General features: G+C 33.7%; 3 protein-coding genes across 14 annotated transcripts; 2 read left to right on the top strand and 1 right to left on the bottom strand.

Annotated features, from left to right (window-relative positions):
• Positions 1–613: 613 nt before the first annotated feature.
• On the top strand, positions 614–7044 carry LOC111283445 (mediator of RNA polymerase II transcription subunit 19a-like). 10 transcript variants are annotated; one of them, XM_089758755.1, is made up of 9 exons: positions 614–943; positions 1047–1157; positions 2795–2860; positions 4232–4521; positions 4713–4946; positions 5330–5389; positions 5568–5705; positions 6334–6401; positions 6991–7044. In XM_089758755.1, exons 3-7 carry the CDS (start codon positions 2815–2817, stop codon positions 5616–5618), a joined length of 681 nt encoding a protein of 226 aa, XP_089614881.1. In that variant the 5' UTR covers positions 614–943; positions 1047–1157; positions 2795–2814; the 3' UTR covers positions 5619–5705; positions 6334–6401; positions 6991–7044. The 10 variants fall into 10 exon arrangements, with proteins under 10 accessions (XP_089614881.1, XP_089614883.1, XP_089614882.1 ...); XM_089758757.1 differs by lacking the exon at positions 6991–7044 and adding an exon at positions 6507–6730 and having other exon boundaries at positions 6339–6401; XM_089758756.1 differs by lacking the exon at positions 6991–7044 and adding an exon at positions 6504–6730 and having other exon boundaries at positions 6339–6401.
• A 3212-nt stretch (positions 7045–10256) lies between these two features.
• On the top strand, positions 10257–15323 carry LOC111283845 (formin-like protein 1). Its single transcript, XM_022872473.2, has 4 exons — positions 10257–12435; positions 12559–12758; positions 13492–13736; positions 14283–15323. The coding sequence occupies exons 1-4, from the start codon at positions 10493–10495 to the stop codon at positions 15156–15158; spliced, it is 3264 nt and encodes a 1087-aa protein (XP_022728208.2). The 5' UTR covers positions 10257–10492; the 3' UTR covers positions 15159–15323.
• A 317-nt stretch (positions 15324–15640) lies between these two features.
• Positions 15641–19454, bottom strand: LOC111283836 (probably inactive leucine-rich repeat receptor-like protein kinase At5g48380). Of its 3 annotated transcripts, XM_089758751.1 has the most exons (4): positions 18950–19370; positions 17676–18641; positions 16511–17543; positions 15641–15954 (listed from the first exon to the last, which is right to left on the bottom strand). In XM_089758751.1, exons 2-3 carry the CDS (start codon positions 18516–18518, stop codon positions 16527–16529), a joined length of 1860 nt encoding a protein of 619 aa, XP_089614877.1. In that variant the 5' UTR covers positions 18519–18641; positions 18950–19370; the 3' UTR covers positions 15641–15954; positions 16511–16526. The 3 variants fall into 3 exon arrangements, with proteins under 3 accessions (XP_089614877.1, XP_022728196.1, XP_022728197.1); XM_022872461.2 differs by lacking the exon at positions 15641–15954 and having other exon boundaries at positions 16132–17543; positions 18950–19454; XM_022872462.2 differs by lacking the exons at positions 15641–15954; positions 18950–19370 and adding an exon at positions 18814–18832 and having other exon boundaries at positions 16132–17543.
• Between the last annotated feature and the right edge of the window lie 778 nt (positions 19455–20232).

The raw sequence follows: 20232 nt of genomic DNA, 5'->3' as shown, positions 1-20232 counted from the left end.
TAAATAATATACATATAATAAAAATTACTAAATTAGCATGATATTAATTTTGGACAACAAATTATTTTCTAGTGTTATATATTTGAAAAAAGTAGCAAAAAAAATTGAAAACAAAAGTAATATTTTTTAAATTTGGTGTATAAATAATAAATCAATAATTTTAAATTATTTGAATTTAATTTAAACAAAATTTGAATTTAATTCGATCGTTATTTGATTTATAAAACAAAACGAATTGAAATTGAGTATTATAATATTTAATTTAAGTAGTTCTAAAGTGAATTTTTAAATTTTAATTCATTTTTATTATTTTAATTAAAAAATTATTATTTTATTTATATATATTAATTTGAGTTAAAACATATAATTAAATTTAAAATTAAGTATAAAAATAAAATTATTTTTATTAAATAAATCTAATCAAATAAATTTAGATAATTTAATTTTTATTTTAAATTAAATTCAAACTTAAAAATTAAAACTCAATTAAAATCAAATCAAATTTTAAACAATTAATTTTGAATTAAATTAAATTTTTTATTATATTAATCACATTCGATTCGATTATACTTTATTTTAACTTTTTGGCTAGTGGACCCGCGTCTGTGCGAGTGACGAACATCGGCAAGGGCGTTGAATCAGCCGGCTCTTCGACCACCCCCCCCCCCCACCCCAAAAAAAAAGAATTAAAAAAAAAAACGAATAAAGTAAATAAAACACGCCGAGACCCAGAGAAGCTACGGACCCGAAGCCTGAGAGAGAGAAAAGAGAAAAAAAATTGTTGAAGTCTTCGTCGTTCGTCCCCTTGCAAACCCTAACTTTCTTTGCCTGCTTCAGAACTCTCTCGAACTTTCTCTGATCTACCGATTCTACCCTTCCATTCTCTTCACTCCCTCTCCAATTCCATTCAATTCCAGCCCTTTTCGCTCCTTCCATTCCACTGGTCAATTTCTCCACCTTTCGTTTTCTTTTTTTTTTTGTTTTAAATTTTTAGGCGGTCTTGATTTTTGTTTGAATTTGTTTCCGTACTCTTTTTTTACTGGTAGTGAGACGTGAGGACCGTGTTGAATAGAAGAGAAAGGAGCTTGATTTTTGTGCTTTGCTTTCTCGTGATCTGAAAAAGTACCTTAGCAACTTTGCGTGGATCCATGTTAGAGGTATTCTTGATTTCTCTTTTACGTTTTTTGTGTTTCTTTGTTGAAGCTTTTTAAATGAAGAATTATGATGTTTTCCCTTCAAATTCTTCTTTGTTTATAGAATTAGTAATCGTTCCGATCGTGTTCTTTATGTTTGGTTTTATTTTTCTTGGAAATTTATATAACGATGAAGATTTCAAGGAGAAAATTAGTGCAAATGAGAAATTGAGAAGAAATTGCGAACAAATTAATTTAACTTTATAATTTTGGTGTTTGTTATGTGTAAAATATTAGATGCTTATGTGAAAATTAAGAAGGATTGATAAAGTTTCTTTTTTTTTTTTTTGTGGTTAAAGGGAGTTTAGTAGCAAAGTTAGACGTGAGCTTAAACTAAACTGAAATTATGTGTGGATGCAGTATTCCATATAACGCTAATTTCATTTTCTCAGTGCAATGAAAAAGCCATTGCTTGAAAACTTTTCTAACTTATGATCATTAGCAGTGAATTTTAGAATTATTTTTAAAAGTAAAATATGCTATTAATTGGCTTACATGTGAAATATATATATGATGATATTTTCATAAAATTTAACTGGGGAAATATGGTTTTTAAAGTTAGTGGGTCAGTTGCCTCATACTAAATCCACCCCTGAACCTGTGTTTAGTTTTCTGTTTGAGGTAGTGGGTGCTTTGCTATGTTTAATGCAAATATTAATCCAAGTTCGGCGACCATATTTCTTTTTGTTCTAAAATGAAGGGGTTATCTAGGCTTTTATCAGTTTTTCTTGACAGTTGACATATCTTTACCCAACTGTGCATTATGTCAACTGTTAAATTATTAAAACATGAGGGTTTCAGAGGGGCGGATCTCATTCTTCTTCATTAACAATACACTAGCTCTCTGGTAAAAGGTTTCCTAGTTTTACCCAAACTGTTTCTAAATAGGCCTTCCAATGGCAGCCTTCATCTGACTCCACCTTATGGTGATCAATTTGAAGATTCCTTTACCTTAACAGGTCTTTCCTACTCAGCTACCCTTAGAGATGCAGAATTCGTATTCCCATATTGATTTTGGATGAAGTTGATGATGCTCTGCAGCAATAAAACTTAATCTTGCAAGATTTATACAAGTCTAGAGCTCTTTAATCTACATGCTGCATTTTAAACTAAACTTTGGCTGCATCTGTGCTCTCTTCCACGTATTTCCTTCCCCATTAGATCTGTAACAATTGAAGAAAGTGACGACTGGGAATGACATATATGCTGTAGCAAAATCATTTATCATTTGGTACTAATGATATAATTTTTTTGAATATAAACAAAATTATAAGAATGATGATGGCAAAGAAAGTAATTGCTACGTTGGAGAAGTCATATATTTGATGTGAAAGTCGGCTTTAGAACTTAAAAATTGTAAGGTGCTAGTTTTGTACACATGCAACAATAGGGGAACGAATTGAAAAAAGAAATGTACTTACCATAGGAATGTATGCATTTTCAATTTTAATATGTAAAAATTGGCATTTTTATGCTATATTACTGGCCTGTGATGGTTATGTTTAACTTACCCAAGATCTACTTGAATTTTATTTGCCTTTTTAGTTGTTTTTACTTGATGTTCATTGATGTTTTCCCTGATTTAATCTACAAAATTGCAGTTGATGATGATACATGTTTCATGACTCATAAACTCATGGATCCTGAAGACAAGAAATTCGGAAGAGGTACTATATGTTTAGAATGTTGATTTATTATTTGTCCTATGTTATTTGCATTGCATTTGTTTGGTTGAGATTGGAGCTTTTGGATCTGGTATTAGGTTTTTATCTCTTGTGGATCATTCGTATCTTGATGATTGTACTTATTTTTCTTCTAAGTTTAGCCTGTTGTATTCCCATAGAGCAGCAGATGTTAAAAAAAGTTAGACCAACAGTCATCTTCCCTTCTATCTGAATGAGGAAACTGCATATCAGAGGAAAGGAATTAAGAATCTTGAATGTTGTAGTTGGTCGTATCTGACCATGTTGAGTTCTAACTGTTGTAGGTTAGAACTATCCTCTCTGCTTCTAACAACTAATTGTAATTGTCTTAGCCATATTGTTGTGGTGTAATGTGGAAGTAGAAAATGTTAAGATGGAAACCAAACCAGTGAAAGAAAACCAGAACAGAGGCTGAAATTGATGTAAAATCAAAGCTGGAGCAATGAAACTAGGGTTGAGGGTTGTGGAACCTCTAACAATAACATCCAAGTATAATATGGTTGTTTAATGTGTCTAATGACTTTTTATACTGTAGTTACTGCAGCTTTAAATCCTAGCCCTTGGATATGCAATCCTATTTAATCCTAGCCATTCAAACTTAACAGCGGACATGCTATTCACATGACCTCTTAATTAATAAAAACATAGTCACTAACAAATAACTAAAATAATAATAAACATAAAGAAAAGCATATCAATCACATAACCTATTCTGTAAGCTTAATTAAAGATTGTTAACTTTTACTGATAAAGTTTGTGGACTATATATTTTTCTTCCATAAGAGGAAAATAGTTTAATGACATTGCATTGGTATCAGTCAGTATCATTTTTATATGGCAGCATCATGCCCTATTCTATATTTTATCAGTCTAAAATACCTGAAAACTTCTTTGCTTGGTTTATCATTTCATCATTGTCATATATTTATACATAAAACCATCTTTTATATATATAAATATATATATATATATATTATCTTGAAAACTGTCCTCATAAGAGAATATTAAGGTATTTCATTAATAAAATCATTTCTTTTGTATAACTTACCTCATAAAATAATTACCCAATATCAGCATAAGACCATCCACTATCTTTTACTTGCTAAGTAAGTTACTCAAATGATGCAAAAGTCACACATGATGCATGTTGCACAATGTATTACTGACAGAAAATCCCTAGGCTACCTGACACTTGATTCTGGTTCAGTGTAACATTTGAAATTTTTGGATTGATAATTTAAGAGAGTTGACTCTAATTTCGTGTAAAGTTATTTGGTGGATTTTTACTATTGTTCTTCTCAACTGACAAGAAACTGTTTATATGAACAAATTTAGGACCAAGGGAACTTAGTGGTGCTGTTGATCTTGTAAGTCACTATAAGTTGTTACCTCACCATGACTTCTTCTGCAAGAGACCTCTTCCTTTGTCCATTTCAGACACACATTATCTTCATAATACGGTGGGAGACACTGAAATTAGAAAAGGAGAAGGGATGCAGTTGGACCAGCTTATTCAGAATACATCCCATAACAGAGAAATTAATGTCCGCATACAGCCTTTTGACCTGGATATTCTTAAGGAGGCTTTCCAGCTGAGAGAAACCAGTCCTGTTGAATTGCCAGCTGTAAGAAATTTACTGCTTTGAGATTAGTTTTATCTAAGTTTCTTAAGCTAATGGCAATTCTAGACATTATGCCTTTGCTTAGTAAATCAGTAAAATTTAATGCACATATATTGTTTACTCTTCTTATTGACAATTTTTTTCTTCAATAGTCATCACTTCAGTTTGAGTTCTTAACAATGGTTATTTAATAGAGTGAAAAAGGGATACCTACTATTGCTGGGAAATCAAAGAGGGAAGCCAAAGATAAAGAGAGGAAGCATAAAAAGCACAAAGACAGAGATAAGGAGAAGGATAAAGAGCATAAGAAGCACAAGCACCGTCATAAAGATAAGGATCGAAGTAAAGATAAAGACAAGGAAAAAAAGAAGGATAGAAGTGGGCATCATGATTCTGGTGCTGATCACTCAAAAAAGCACCATGAAAAGGTTGGAAGTTTGTTACCTCTTGCAGCTACTTCTTGATTACTTCGTTTGGCCTGAGTACAGTAGAAGGATTGTTAAAGTCGTGGCTAGCATGTCTATGATGCTGTGCCCCAAGAACACAAAAAATCAATCAGCTAATTTATCTGTTTGTTCTTCAAGAATGAAATTGTTTCTTTGAAGCTATGCATGAGACATTTCCTATTAACCATTAAAAATAAACAGTTTTACTTATGTCAGGAATAAAACTACTGTCGTCTGTGTCCCTGCACAAGTTGCCTTTTGATTTGTCAGCAGAAACTTTATCAAAAACATAATCCCCTTTTTCAATTAAGTTAATTTTTAAATGGAACTCCAAATAAAATTCTTTGTAATTCATATAATTTCAGAAAAGGAAGCATGATGGAGACGAAGATCTTAATGATGTTCACAGACACAAAAAAAGTAAGGTAATGCATATTATTACGGATTTTGCTATATTTTGTTGCATTATGTGGATTATCTTTTATATTTTTGATAGGTTTAGCATTAATTCCCTCCATTTCTTTCAGGAGTAGTGCCCATATACCTTGTTTTCTAACTGCTTTCTCTTGTCTCTAATCAAACTACATTATTAATTTGTTACAGCATAAAAGCTCAAAAATTGATGAAGTTGGTGCAATTAAAGTAGCAGGCTGAAATGGTGGTATTCTGTAGTTAATTTGTTATCGCAGATGGTTGTCAGAGTGTGGAAGGGTTTGCTTAACGTTCTCTACATTGCTTGAGGTGAATTCCCATATCTTGCTGTTTTATTTAATTCTCATTGTGATTTTCTTGTTCCTCAAAATAATATCTATCCACCACTAACAATTATTGAAGTGCAAATATTTTCTGAAAGTTATAAATATGCAAACCCCCAGAGTAATTTTATACATCTAGCTGAGCAACAGGCTTTCATGGAATATTGTTTTCTACTTTTTGTCACTCAAACCTATGTGGCAAGGGTGGTGATGTAGGGGATCTGCTAAATTAATATTTTTTGGATGTTCCCTGTCAATCCTGTGGTTGAAAAGCTTGTGGAATGGCATTGGCATTCTTTTGACTTCCGTTTAGAATAAGTTACATTGTTAATTAGTTACAGATTTCAAGTATTTACAATTCTAGTGTTGGGGACAAAGATTTCAATGATCTGGAGAAAGGTAGTTGTATTATCAAAACAAATATGTTCTTCTTACTCTTGAATTGATATAAAGAAGGCCTATTCTCTTCATAGGATTGAATTTTGATCCTCTTCCTACTCTTCATTGCGTAACCTGTTTTCATGGGGACGGGGTTGGGGGAAGAGTGTTTAAATGCCAGTTAGGTTTTGAAGGTTGTCTAACTCTCACTCTCTCTCTCTCTTGTTTTTGTGCAGAGTAGCTTGTAAACTGACTAAAGAATGTGTAGAAGGTGAATTCACCCATTGATTGATATTTCATTAAGGTATAAGTTTCTGAAAATGGACTTTTTTGTATCAGAACATTGGGCTAATATAATTGCTAGTAGCATGCAGAACTTTGATTTTCTTTCCTTTACATTTCATAGCAGGTTGGATGACTCTGCATGTACACATTGATCTAGTCTTCTTTCTTTTTAGAAGTTAAAAGTCTAGTTCTGAAATCAGTTTGATTTAGGGTTTGTAGCTTTTGATTGTAGAAAGAATAGGCATATAGGGCTGTTGTATTTTCCCCTTCACTTTTTTTCGTAACACGAATTTGTAGGTTCTTTCTTTTCTTTCTAATTGAGAATATTCTTCTTCTTTTTGGGTTAAATTCATTGAAAAAGCCTAATAACATCACAAAAACATGAAGGGTGGCCGTGCTTCCTGCTGGATTATTGGGTTTTTTTTCTTGTCTGTTATCATGTCAAGCATTTTTTTTTGGGTTAAATGCACAAGTCATTTCCTTGTCTGCTCAAGCATATTGCATGTTTTTGAAGCCTTTTAGTTTTCTTGTTTGTACTGATTTCCAGTTGGCATGTATCTAAAATTACATTACCTAAAATCTCTCTTATTCTTTTTCTCTATTGGCAGCGAGTGTGGGTTTGTTCTATAAAACTATAAGGATGTGTTTGATTCATAAAATTATGATAGAATATGATAATATGATATTATAAATAAGATTTGATTAGATAATATCATCTTATCTTGTGTTTGAAGTATGTAAAGATTATGGTAAAATAATTTATTTATTGATCAAAATTATTTTTTTTAAAATTTATATAATTTAAATTATTGATGAAAATTTTAAGGGTATAATAATACATTTATGTTTAATCTTATAAATTAAAAATATTTTTTATTTTGAAAGAATTGAATCATTTTATATCAAGAAAATGATTATTTATTTTTCAATTTTTTTTATTCTTTTAAGATATAAATTAAATATAATATAAAATTATTATTATCTTCTTGTATTTATCATCTTATGCATGAAATACCGCTTAAATTGACTGAAATAGCAGTGTTTGCATTTTGCGTTAAGCTGCTTTGGTTCTTTTACCGCTTGAACAAGTGAATATGTGAATAAAAGTGTTTCATTATAGATCTGGTAATCTAAAGCATGATACAGTGAAAGAATATGAGTATGATATGAATATAAGATGCGAATGTGATACGATTTAAATTTTTAATAATAATTATATTTAGTTTTAAGAAAAACAAAAATATATATTTTATATTTTTATAATTACATAAATTGTGATTTTAACTTGTTTGTTGTGAGCTAATGCAAAATGAATGCGAGGGATAAAAATTGTATCCAAAAACAATGCATAAAAAAATAACCTTATCGCAGAAACAAGAGTAAATAAACAATGTCACCAGATAATAATATTTTTTTCTTTTTGCTAGTATGGAAATTAAAAAAATAGAGAGGAAAAAGAAAAAGAAAAACCATGGATTCATATCCATTGAGCAAGTTACAATCTTTTGGAAATTTGTCTTGTGTGGCTTGTGAGTCTTATTATTTTGTAATGTAGCTTATTTGACGTTCACCATTTACTAGTAAAGACACATCCAACAATCGAAAGTTCTTCCAAAGCTTCTCCCATCATCATAAAGATCAGTAGTGGTGAAATAAAATGGTCAACAAATCATCATTGGAACAATTTAAGAAGAAAAAGGAAAGGCTTAGATTTTCATTTTATTGATATAAAATATATCAAGGATAATATATTAATTCCCAACGTTAGTTGGGTATACAATGAATAAGTTCACATCCTTTCAACTGTCCTGGTTACTAATCATGGTTCCCAACATCACAAGAAAATGGTGTTATTGGTTATTTTGGCTGCAATAATGACCCATAAATTTATGATGATGAGAAAGAAAGGAAAGAAAACAAAAAAGAACAAAATTTTTCCCAATATTGGGAGCTTCTTCATTGAATAATGAAAAGAAATTATGTAACTTTTAATTATCTTCTTTTGTGATCTTTAAAATGAAGTTATATAAAAATTACTCTAACACCAATTAGTAAAATACGTGTACCCACTAATATTTATGCAATATTATTTTTTAATATTAATTAAATTTAATAATTTAAAATATAATATGATAATATGATATAAATATTATATAAATGTATACGATTTAAAATTTTAATAATAATATATATTAATTTAATAAAAAATATATTTTATATTTTTGTGTCGACACAAATTATAACATATAATTTTGTATAAAATAAAATATGAATATATAAATTTTAATATTTTATACTATACAAATATACGAATTGTTAGATTTAATATTAATTCTCTCTTTCTATTCTTTTATAAAGGAAACTATAAAAAAAATATTGAAATGTGATTAGGATATATTATCTTCAACGATGCTTTTTGTAGTCTTACCCATTGATGAAAAATCTAAATCTGAAAATGTAAATCAAAGTTGCAAATATCAATCTTGTCACAATTAAGCAAAAGCAGGGTATGTATAGATATGTCTATCCTCCAAGCTATATTTGATCATTGAATATTCTTTTTCCCTTTATAATCGCTCTCAACATCAACTTTCCCTTTATTCCCCTTTGTTTTTTCATTGCTTTTTTCCTGACAAATAAAGTGCCCTTTGTGTTTTTAACATATACCCTAGTGAATGTGCCTATCAAAAGATGGAATAGATACAAAAGTGGGGAGCCACAAATAATAATGATGAAGAGTATCATTCAAGTAAATTATGTACCTAACTCAGCATTGACACAAAATGAATACGAGTCACGAGTCATTCAACCCAAGTTTGTTTGTTAAAGAAAAAAGGACTTTGCAATCATGATTTCTTGATGGAAAATCTTGTTTCTTGAGTCTTACACTTTGGGTATCTTAACATAAAACTAGTTGGTTGGCATTAGCAGCATTATTTTCCAGATTAACATTAACAGATATCCTTTCCTATGTGTTGAAGCCATGTCTGGCATATTACTACAATTATTTTTATTACTCTTTTCTTTTGCAATGATAATTTCTTAAGCTCACCTAGTGAATGGTATACATTAAAGAACAGAACCAGTGGTCCAAGCAAAAATTGACTGAAGAGTTTAACTTGACAAAACAAGAAGCTTAATTACTGTAGCAATCGCACGTTCACTTTCCAGGATCTTACATTTTGCAATACTTTTGAAGGTTTCTATTTTGTTTTGTTTTCATTTATGTAATTCCCCATAAATGCTTTTTGTGGGAATCCAAGTATTGTAGTTCTATATTCTGCATTTGTACAGGCCATAACATTTCTAGTTCTAAGATCCTGTGTTTGGCTACAAAATTCTCAATGACTGAAGATAGGATAATTCTTGTTCACATGTGGCCTTCCTCTTTTGTTGGTCTCGGTTGTTGATAAAACTAGCACCAATCTGATCAAACCAATCCCCAAGGGCCAACGCCTAATGTCCACACCATAACTTGGGGACTTGACCCCCACCCAAAGGCTAATGCCTAACGCCGTAGCCCTAGTCCATACCCCTTTTAGTCCATGGCTCTCAACTGTTTTAACTCTATTACAAAGAAAAAAAAAAGTTACTACTACCGTTACGATTCATTAGAATATAATAATTTAAAATATGATTTGATGATATAATATAAAATATAAATATGATATAAATATAATATAATTTAAAAATTTAATAGTAATTATATATAAATTTATCAAAATAAAAAATTTATATTTTATATTTTTATATAAAATATTTTGATATATAATTTTTATATAAAATATGATAAAAAAACATTAATTTTCGTAATTTACATGGCGTGAGTCAGATCCACTACAAATAAAAGCAGCTCTCATGCCATCAATCCCTCAGGCTGCTCAAGCAGCGCCAGCAGAATATTAGCTTGATGCAGCACCTCCTACATCTTTCCAATACTCTTTCACCGCATCTTTTCCTTTCCATTCTGATCCATGCCTTTTCCTTTCTCTTTCTCTTTCTCTACTTCCTCAAAAAGAAAAGAAAAGTCCCCACAAGTCTCAGTGTCACACCATTTCGTTCTCTCTTTCTCTTCCTCCCTTTAGAGCTGCTGCAGAAGCCAAAAACGCAATGCTTTCCCCTTTCTTCTTCTTCTTATTCTCCTGCTGCTGCTGCTTCTTCTTGTTTATGTCATGCGAAACGCTTCACATTCCTAGCCGTAGGATCCTCCATCAACCTTTCTTTCCAGTAGATTCTATCGCTCCTTCTCCTTCCCCTCCGGCTCCCAAATATCCTTTCTCTTCTTCCACTTCTACCCCTCCCGATTCCCCCTTCTTCCCTACATTCCCTTCTGCTCTCCCATCTCCCTCTCCTTCCACTTTCTCTTCTTTCCCCGCCAATGTTTCCTCCCTTCTCCTCCCTCTCACTCCCTCTCCGAACCATAATTCCCAAAAACTCCTTATCCTTGCTATCGCCGCCGTCATTTCCGCCTCCATTGTCGCCGGAATTCTCGTTTTTTTCTACTGCAGACGCTGTAGGCAAAAACGTAATTTCCTTGACGATAACAAGACCTTGACATCTGACAATAGCAGCAGATTATACCCCAATAACATTGTTGATGCTCGTAAGCTGAGAACAACTTCCACGACCAGTTCCGAATTTCTTTACTTGGGCACTGTGGTAAATTCACGAGGCCGAATCGACGATGCTTCCAATAATTCGAGAGGCCATGCCCGGTTGGATCCGAGAAAAATGGGCTCCCCGGAGCTCCAGCAGTTTCCGCCTCTGTCTGGACAGAACACTGGTCGGGACTTTCGAGACGTTGAAGTAGATTCGGTTGCAGAAGAAGAAGAAGAGTTTTATTCGCCGAGAGCATCGTCGGGCGGTCGAGAGAGTTCGGGTGCAACGGGATCCGGATCAAGAAGAGTATTTACGGCGATTGCTGTTAAAAGCATTGAGTCTAGTAGTACTTGTTCGTGTTCACCTTCGAGTTCGAGTTTACCCGCCAGGTCTCAGTCTCTTAGTATTTCTGTGCCGTTTAGTTTGAGTCCGGGAAGATCCGACTCAAAATCTCTGGAACTCGTGCAAGTTCAACCTTCTTTGTCTCCGGACACGATTATAGCTGATTCGCTAATAGTTTTGAATGCTTCCAATGGAAATGTACAATCTCCGTTGCTGTCCATGCCCTCTACATCACCAGACCGAGTGCTTTTAAAAGAATCAGATGTTCGAAGCGTGCAATACCCTTTATTTTCTCCGATGTTAGTCGAGAACCGAGATTCTTCTGTTGTTCCGGGTCGAAATATGGGGTCACCTTCGCTGTTTTTGGCCTCTACTTCGCCAAATAGACTGTTGATAGAGAAGCTAGATGCTTCTATTAGAAATTTTAATGATTTGGTTCAAAATATGAGGACCCCTTTGATCGTATCTTCAGCTGCTACTAGTTCACCAGCAAAAGAATCTTCGATTAATGATATGGATCGAATTGCCAGGTCTCCTTCATTGTCATCAGCCTCTATATCCCCAGACAGAACTTTGAATGAGAGTGAGCTGTCTCCTTTGCTATCCTCGGCTTCATTTTCACCGGACAGAGCTTTCGAGAAATGCCCAGACATGTCTCCGTTGATGGTTGGTGTTTCGGATTACGATAAGGGTTCTTCTTTGTCGTCTACAGCTTCTTCATCACCAGGAGGAGATTTGGAGAAAAGTCCTGATGTATCTCTTGTAAGAATTAGCCGGGCTTTAGAGAAGTCTATTTTGACTCCACCACCGCCACCGCCACCTCCGCCATATCCAAGGCAACGACGGCTCTGGGAAAAACCAGTTTCATCAGTATCTTTTGCACAACAGATACCGAAGCCGGCTCCTCTTATGCGACCTTCGATGCGTTTTATGACGCAAAACCCAATTAATATTTCTCCAGTCGAGTTGATAACAAGGTCTGAGTCTGAGGCAGTGGAGGAGGTGGAGGAGGAGGCTTCGAAACCCAAGCTAAAGCCATTACATTGGGATAAAGTACGAGCCAGCTCTGATCCCGAAATGGTGTGGGATCACCTCAAATCAAGCTCATTTAAGTATGATTGCAACCTCTGGTTAACTGTGGAGTTCTTGTTTAGTTCTCTTATTTTAGTTGAATAAGTTCTTTCATGCTGTTCTACTTCATTCTTGAATAATTTGTAAGAGATTGGTTTTTGCAGGTTGATTGAGGAGATGATTGAAACACTATTCGTTGTTAACACGACAAATTCTAAACCAAACCAAACAACTCCCTGCTCTGTTCTTCCATCACCAAACCAAGAGAATAGAGTGCTGGATCCCAAAAAGGCACAGAACATTGCAATTTTGTTGAGGGCACTCAATGTGACTGTCGAAGAAGTTTGTGAAGCCCTTTTAGATGGTAAATTTGCCATTTTAAAATATCACATAGGACTTTTCAGTTCATTGGTTGCAATTATTGTCCTAATTTTGTTGATTTTAAGACATAAAGGTCCATAACTTGCACAAAGGTCATTAAGCCGGTCTGTTCTATATGATCTTTATTTGTCCTTATGTTCCTTGAGCTTTACTTGATGAATTTTTTCTGCTGAAGTTGTCTCTGAATTGAGTGGTTTGTTACAACTTCGGACTGGTTTCTAATGGTTCATGGTGCAAGTTATTAAATGGAACTTATTAGTGTAGTCTAAGTTTGGATGCTAGTTCAGATGTTTAGTCCCTTTAAAAAATATATAAATTGCATTTCTAGCATTATTGTTATTCAAACTACTGAAGATTGCATTGTCTGTCGTAATACGATTGAAAATGGTTTTCAATAATTTGCAATACGTTGTTTAACTTAGGATCCTGAATTAAATGGTTGACTGTTTGGAATGAAGCCAACTTTGACAGTAACTTTGAAATAGGTGGCTTTCATTATTTTAAAGAAATATTCTCACTAGTCTTTTTAGAACTTTAGATTGTACAAGACTATAAGCTGACAACTATATTTTTTGGTAACCAATACTCTTTTGAGTGTGCATTGCTTTTAAATGATGTTAATTAATCTTTAACATCCTTGCCATGACCAACCATATGGTTTCCTATCTGTGGAACTACTCTGTATGGCACTAAAAATCATATCAATGATGATACAGGTAATGCAGATAAACTTGGCCCTGAACTTCTTGAAAGTTTATGGAAAATGGCTCCGACAAAGGAAGAAGAACGTAAGTTGAAGGAGTACAAAGATGATTTACCAGTCAAGCTTGGTCCTGCTGAGAAATTTTTGAAAACAGTTCTTGATATACCATTTGCCTTTCAACGGGTGGATGCAATGCTGTACATAGCCAACTTTGAGTCTGAAGTTGAATACCTCAAAAAGACTTTCGAAACTCTAGAGGTAATTAAACTCAATTCCATTACTCTGTCTGTTTTGTACATTTTCTTGCTTTCTTCATCACGCTTGCTTTCTGCTTGCTTGTTTCTGCTTGAGTTAAAGTATCAATACTCATCCAACTACCATATCCTTCATTGTGGTTAGAAATTTTCAACACCTAACACTACAGTTATCGATTTGACTATTCAAAACCTTTATCACGAGTTTCTCTCCAAAGTACAATATGAATGACTAATTGAATGTGCCTTCACTTTAGGTTAGTTCTTAAAACTTACCTGACTGCTTGGTTAGTCCATAAGCTTGCATAGGCATTTGAACAAGAAGAATATTAAGATCCAACATGTAATTTTTTTCTTTACATGTTAACTATGGTAACCATTGCAGTAGTCTAAAAGAATAGTGTGCACACTCATCTGAGCATGCAGGCTACGCTTCTTCCACTGAATACTGTCATTGCAAAATCCCTTTATTTAATGACTAACAAACCTTTTTTGTTGCTTGATCATCAATTATCTTCAGCTGTATCTCATTGATTTTTCCTTTTCACAGGCTGCTTGCGAGGAATTAAGAAACAGTAGGATGTTTTTGAAACTTCTAGAGGCTGTGCTCAAGACTGGGAACCGCATGAATGTTGGGACAAACCGTGGTGATGTCCATGCCTTTAAACTTGATACACTTCTTAAGCTTGTTGATGTCAAGGGTGCGGATGGGAAGACCACACTCTTGCATTTTGTTGTACAAGAAATTATAAGAACTGAGGGTGCTTGTCTTTCGAACACTAACCAAACATCAAGCTCCACTTTAAACGAAGATGCTCGGTGTAGGAAGCTTGGTTTACAAGTTGTTTCTGGTCTCAGTTCAGAGCTCACCAATGTGAAGAAAGCTGCTGCAATGGATTATGAGGCACTTAGTGGTGATGTCTTTAAGCTTTCTAGAGGCCTCGGAAACATCAGCGAGGTTCTAAGATTAAATGAGACAATGGGGCCGGATGAGAGCAAAAAGAAATTTTCAGAATCAATTAATAGGTTTATGAAAATGGCCGAGGAGGGGATTATAAGGATTCAAGCCCATGAAAGTGTGGCTCTATCTCTAGTGAAGGAGATTACAGAATGCTTCCATGGGAACTCGGCAAAGGAAGAGGCCCACCCATTTAGAATCTTTATGGTAGTGACGGATTTCCTCACAGTTCTTGATCGGGTCTGCAAGGAAGTTGGCATGATAAATGAACGAACCATTGTTAGTTCTGCCCATAAATTCCCAGTTCCAGTGAATCCAACGATGCAACTAATTTTTCCAGTTCCAGTGAATCCAACGCTGCCACAAGCTTTTCCTGGATTTCACGGCGGGCCGCAGCACAGTTCTGATGATGAAACTGCATCACCGCAGCTATATGCAGCTTGTCACAGGTCAATAACTTTAGGTTGAAGCTGCCATAATTGGGTGGTTTCGGTTTAGAGCTTGTATGGCCGGGCCAGCAATGTCGTTATAATTTATTTACTTATTTTTGCATCTGTATAAATCCATGTATAATACTTTGAGAACCGTTTTGTTCTATAGATAATGTATACGAGAAGAGATTTTCTTGGAAAAGAGCTAACTCAATGGCATTCTGCTGAATTAGTTGGATGTCTTGTAATACACAATTCTTTGTTATAGAAGCCTGGTTATCCATTTTTCATGCAATGTTTGGAAAGGATTCTCCATTGAACATAAATTTATTTCCCCTCACAATTTTAAATACAACACAATACAAGGACGAAAGACACGAAGAAAACAATCCAATTTAGAATTTTAATAAAAACCATATATATGTTAAGTAAAAATAAAATAATAAAATATTTTATATTTGATGTGTCTATATGAATTGTGACATAATAATTTTTATATTTTATATGTGAAACAAAAAATAATCCGACGTGAAAACACAAATTACATATATATACTACTTATGATACACAGTTTTCAGTGTCATAATTGACATACAATCCCTAATGCAGAAGAAATTACACTAAAATATTTACTAAGAAAAGGATAAGTTACTAAAAAAAAAAAACCCCATGGTTAGTGAAAATTCAAGCATGAAGGGAGAAAAAAAAAAAAACAAAAATGGACAAACGGTATTAACTTCAAATTTGATGGAAAAATCTTCTTGCGGTTAACTAGAACTTTTTAGACCACGAGGTTTCCTCCTTAACCATATGTTGGGTTATTTTAATTTACCCTAAAGAAGAAAAAAAACACAGCAAGATTGGCGAAATACATCCATCCGATAATCTGCATTGCTATATATTAAATAAATGGAAATGAACCAAGCAATTTATGCCACAAGAAAGAACAGCAAAGAGACTTAGGATTCGTAAAATTAGCAAAAGAAGAAGAAAATAAGGCTAGTCGTTCATGAGAAGCAAGATATAATATCACATTAATGGATCAGGAAAACAGAAATCCCACAATTATAAATAGATCTAACTCACATCACACGTACCATTCGCTTGGCTTGAAATGCGAATCTTATCATTCTACATGGAAAATAATTTAGAGAAAAAGCCTTGGGACATAAAATATCATACTAATGAATCTAAGGATTCTACTACCAAATAAAAGACTGAAAGCTTAGATGCTTAAAAACTGTAATCGATTCGATTACAGTGAGTACTAAGTGTAGAAAGTTGAAACTAGCAAGTAAAGCATCGGATGTACATGTAATCTCAACCTTTATTTAAACAGGCACAAGAACAAACACTTAAACATGCACTATGCCAAGATGAACTACTCACCATATCACATATCTCTTCACCAAGTCTCATTGACTTCTCGAGCAACAATAAGTTCCTCTATATAATCAGCATCACCGGTATCTGACGGCATCAAAATTTCATCCTCACTGGTAAAATTGTATCGCCCGCCAATAGCTCTTAAAAGCTGGTAGACTTCAAACATTGTAGGCCTCTCCTTGGGAGGTGGAAATACACAATTACATGCAACTTTAAGAACTTGGAAAAGTTCATTATCAATGCCTTTTCCAACCAAGGATGGATCAATAGCATCTTGAAGTTTTCCATCATTTGATAGCTGCGTAATCCATTCTACCAGATTTCCCCTGAAGCTCTCAGGAGCTTTGGCTACATAGTTAGGCCTCTCACCAGTCACCAACTCAAGAAGGACAATTCCAAAGCTGTAAACATCTCCTTTGGGAGTGGCCACCAGAGTTCTCATATACTCAGGGGCAACATAACCTAAATCCCCAAACTCACCATTGACAAAGGTGCTCAGATGTGTATCAATCGGGTTCATGAGCCTAGCAAGACCAAAATTGGATATTTTGGGCTCAAAATCTGCATCTAGTAAGATGCAATTAGAGCTTATATTTCGATGAATTATACGAGGATTGCAGTTGTGGTGGAGCCATGCGAATCCTTTGGCAGCCCCTATACCAATTTTAAGCCTTAATGACCACTCCATAGCCTTCTTAGTTTCATCTACAAGATGCAAATTATCATTCAGAGTACCATTTGCCATGTATTTGTAAACTAAAAGCCTCTCCTTCTTCGCCATGCAGAAACCTAAAAGGGGAACTAAGTTACGGTGTTTCACTTTTCCAAGAATAGCCATCTCAGATGCAAACTCTTTGTCAGAGTGTTGAGAATCCTGTAACCTTTTAACCATTAGTGAGGTGCCATCTTCAAGGACTCCTTTGTACATGGTCCCCGTTCTTCCCAACCCGATGATATTATTTTTGCTGAAACTGTTAGTGGCCTTCAAAAGATCATTTAATCTCATTTTGGAAACTGACTTTTCAAACATGGAAACCTAAAATAACATAACCTTGTAAGTACATCACAGATGAAACCATAATCAAAGAAAAAAATAACTAATTGCAGTTTCATAAAATAAAGAAGAGTATTAGCTCCAATCTGATATGAATGGATTAAATTAGCTTGCCTTAATGCCTTTAGCTCCCTTTAAGCTCTTAGCCCATTTGTTTCCTTCTGGATCATCATCCTTCTTCCTCAAGACAGATAATTTACGGAAATAGATGAACATACCAATACCAACACATATAGCAGCAAATGTCACCCCACCAACAGCAGCCCCAGCAATAACTTCAGTTTTAGCACCCTTTGAAGTCGACCGACACGGATCCAAAGGCTTCCCACACAGCCCTAGATTATTTGCAAAATTGTCGACTGATGATGAAGCCAGAAAACTTGGAATTGGCCCAGTCAAGAGATTATCAGATACACTAAATGTTTTCATCCTATTGAGCAAAACGAGTTCTGCAGGAATCTGACCCGTCAACTTGTTATTATCAAGTTTCAAAATGTTTATGAAACTACAATTTGCGAGGCTTGCTGAGATATGTCCAGAGAAATTATTAAATGACAGATCAAGGGATGTAACATACGGGAGAAGTTTAGAGATATTAGATGGAATACTTCCATAGAATTTGTTGCTTGAAAGATCCAAGCCAGTCATACTTTTGCATTTTATGATTCCTTGAGGAAACTCGCCCTTGAGTCCCATATCTGAAAGCCTGATATTCAGAACCCTATTCTCATCCGGGTGCCAACATTCCACCCCGGTAAATCTACAAATAAATCCTTCAGTATTGTTGTTGAAATTCCAAGAATATAAGTAATTAAAGGGGTCCTCAAGTGAATCTTTGATGCTCTTCAAGCAATCAATATCATCCGGAGTAGCATAGCTCAAACTACAGCCAAGTAATAACCACACGAAAACACTGACAAAAACAGCAAAAACTCGGCTATGCAACACCATGATCATCAAGAAATCCCTCAAATGGAAACTGAAATAGTGGATTACAGAAACCCACTTATATAGCTAATAACAGCTTAACAGAGACTAAATGCCAAGTCCACTAAACCATAGTTCTCCTAACATTTAAACCTGAAACAAGTTAAAAAACGAAACAGAAAAGGAAAAAAAAATCAAATTCAACTTTCATAAATATCCAAGAACACCAAAAATAAAAACTAAAAAAAAAAAAACAGTGAGAACAATAATTGAGCTGATAAACCACCAAATTCACAAAGACTAACACAAAAGATTGAAACTTTACGCAGAGAAACTTGAGCAAAACAGTTGAAGTTGAATACTTGACTTAGATTCTGATCAATATAAGAGAATATCAACAAAACCAGAAAAGGAAAAAAAATGAAACTTTGGGACAAAAATTCAAAGACCCAAAGACCCACCTCAGATTTCTCAAGTTTTAACTGAAGAAGATCAAAGAACAGGCAAAAGGGTATTGAAAACTGCAAGGAAGCGTCCTTCTTTCCACAGAGAAACTAAGAGAGAGGACCCCCGATAGTTCACAAAGGAAAATGAAAAGAATAGGCCAAGTCTACATCATGGTTTCAATATTCCAAAGCATAATTCAGAACACAAAACTAAACACTCTAAAAGAAAAAAAAAAAATGCAGTGAGAAATGTGTTGAAGAGTGGGAACAAAAGATTGATTTTTGCGGTATGACCGGGTCAAACAAGGAATGGCCAGTTTTAAGTTCATTGGTTGCCTCTTTTTCCAAGCTATGGAGACGACTGGCCTGGACTGCAATAGGGGGCAAAGACTTTTAGTGCTCTTTGCTTGACTTCCTCTGCTTTCCATTGAAAATTTTGTGCTTGAAAATTAATTTTGTGGACGGCTGAAAAAAAGTACAGAGTTAAAAGTATTCGTTAAAAAACCTTAAAAAGACTTTTCCATCTTCATTTTCCATGCCGTCCATTATAGTAAGTTGTTAAAACTAAATGCCAATCCTTTTCTGGCGCGTCAAAATGGATTAGCAATAGAAATTGTTGGAATTAACAAAGAAAACAACTTTATCCAGAGGGTGGTAATGCACTTTCGGGTTGGGTGAGGAAGTTTGTTGGGGGTTGAATTAGTGAGTGTATATTAGATTTGTTAAAAATAAAAAATTAGAAGGAGTTAGGAATTTGAGATTTAATTCGACGTTCAAGTAAATCAAATATTAAAAAAAAAAAGGAGAATCAAATAGGAAAAATAACAAGAGAAAATAGATAAAATGTACGTATAATTGTAAGTGTGATTTAATTTTTTTTATATTCCATAAACGATAATATAATTAATTATATAAATCATTATTTATCTTAAAGTTACGATTATTTATTTTAAAGTTTCGTGTATATATTGATAATCTAACAATCTTGATTAACGGATGGTTGATTAAAGTAATAAAAAAAATATTTTTTTTTATTTTGTGGTTTAGATTCGAATTTATTAGATGAACATAAAAAATTTTTATATTTAAATTCAAAGTAAATAAATTTATTTAAATTCATTTAAAAATATATATATTAAACAAAATCTAAAAATTTTTTATCGAATTGAATAAAAAAATCTAATAACCGATTATTTATTGAATTAGTTGATATATCGTTAGAATTGATATTTAAAAATTATAAATTTAAAAAATTTATGATTTAATATAATTTTTAATCAGATAAATAATAAATTTTA

The sequence above is a fragment of the Durio zibethinus genome, chromosome 3, assembly GCF_047325235.1.
Source record: "Durio zibethinus cultivar Kanyao isolate XHJ-2024 chromosome 3, ASM4732523v1, whole genome shotgun sequence".
Classification (NCBI taxonomy): Eukaryota; Viridiplantae; Streptophyta; class Magnoliopsida; order Malvales; family Malvaceae; genus Durio; species Durio zibethinus.
The sequence above is the reverse complement of the archived record's forward strand: the minus strand, read 5'-3'. Positions and strand labels throughout refer to the sequence as shown.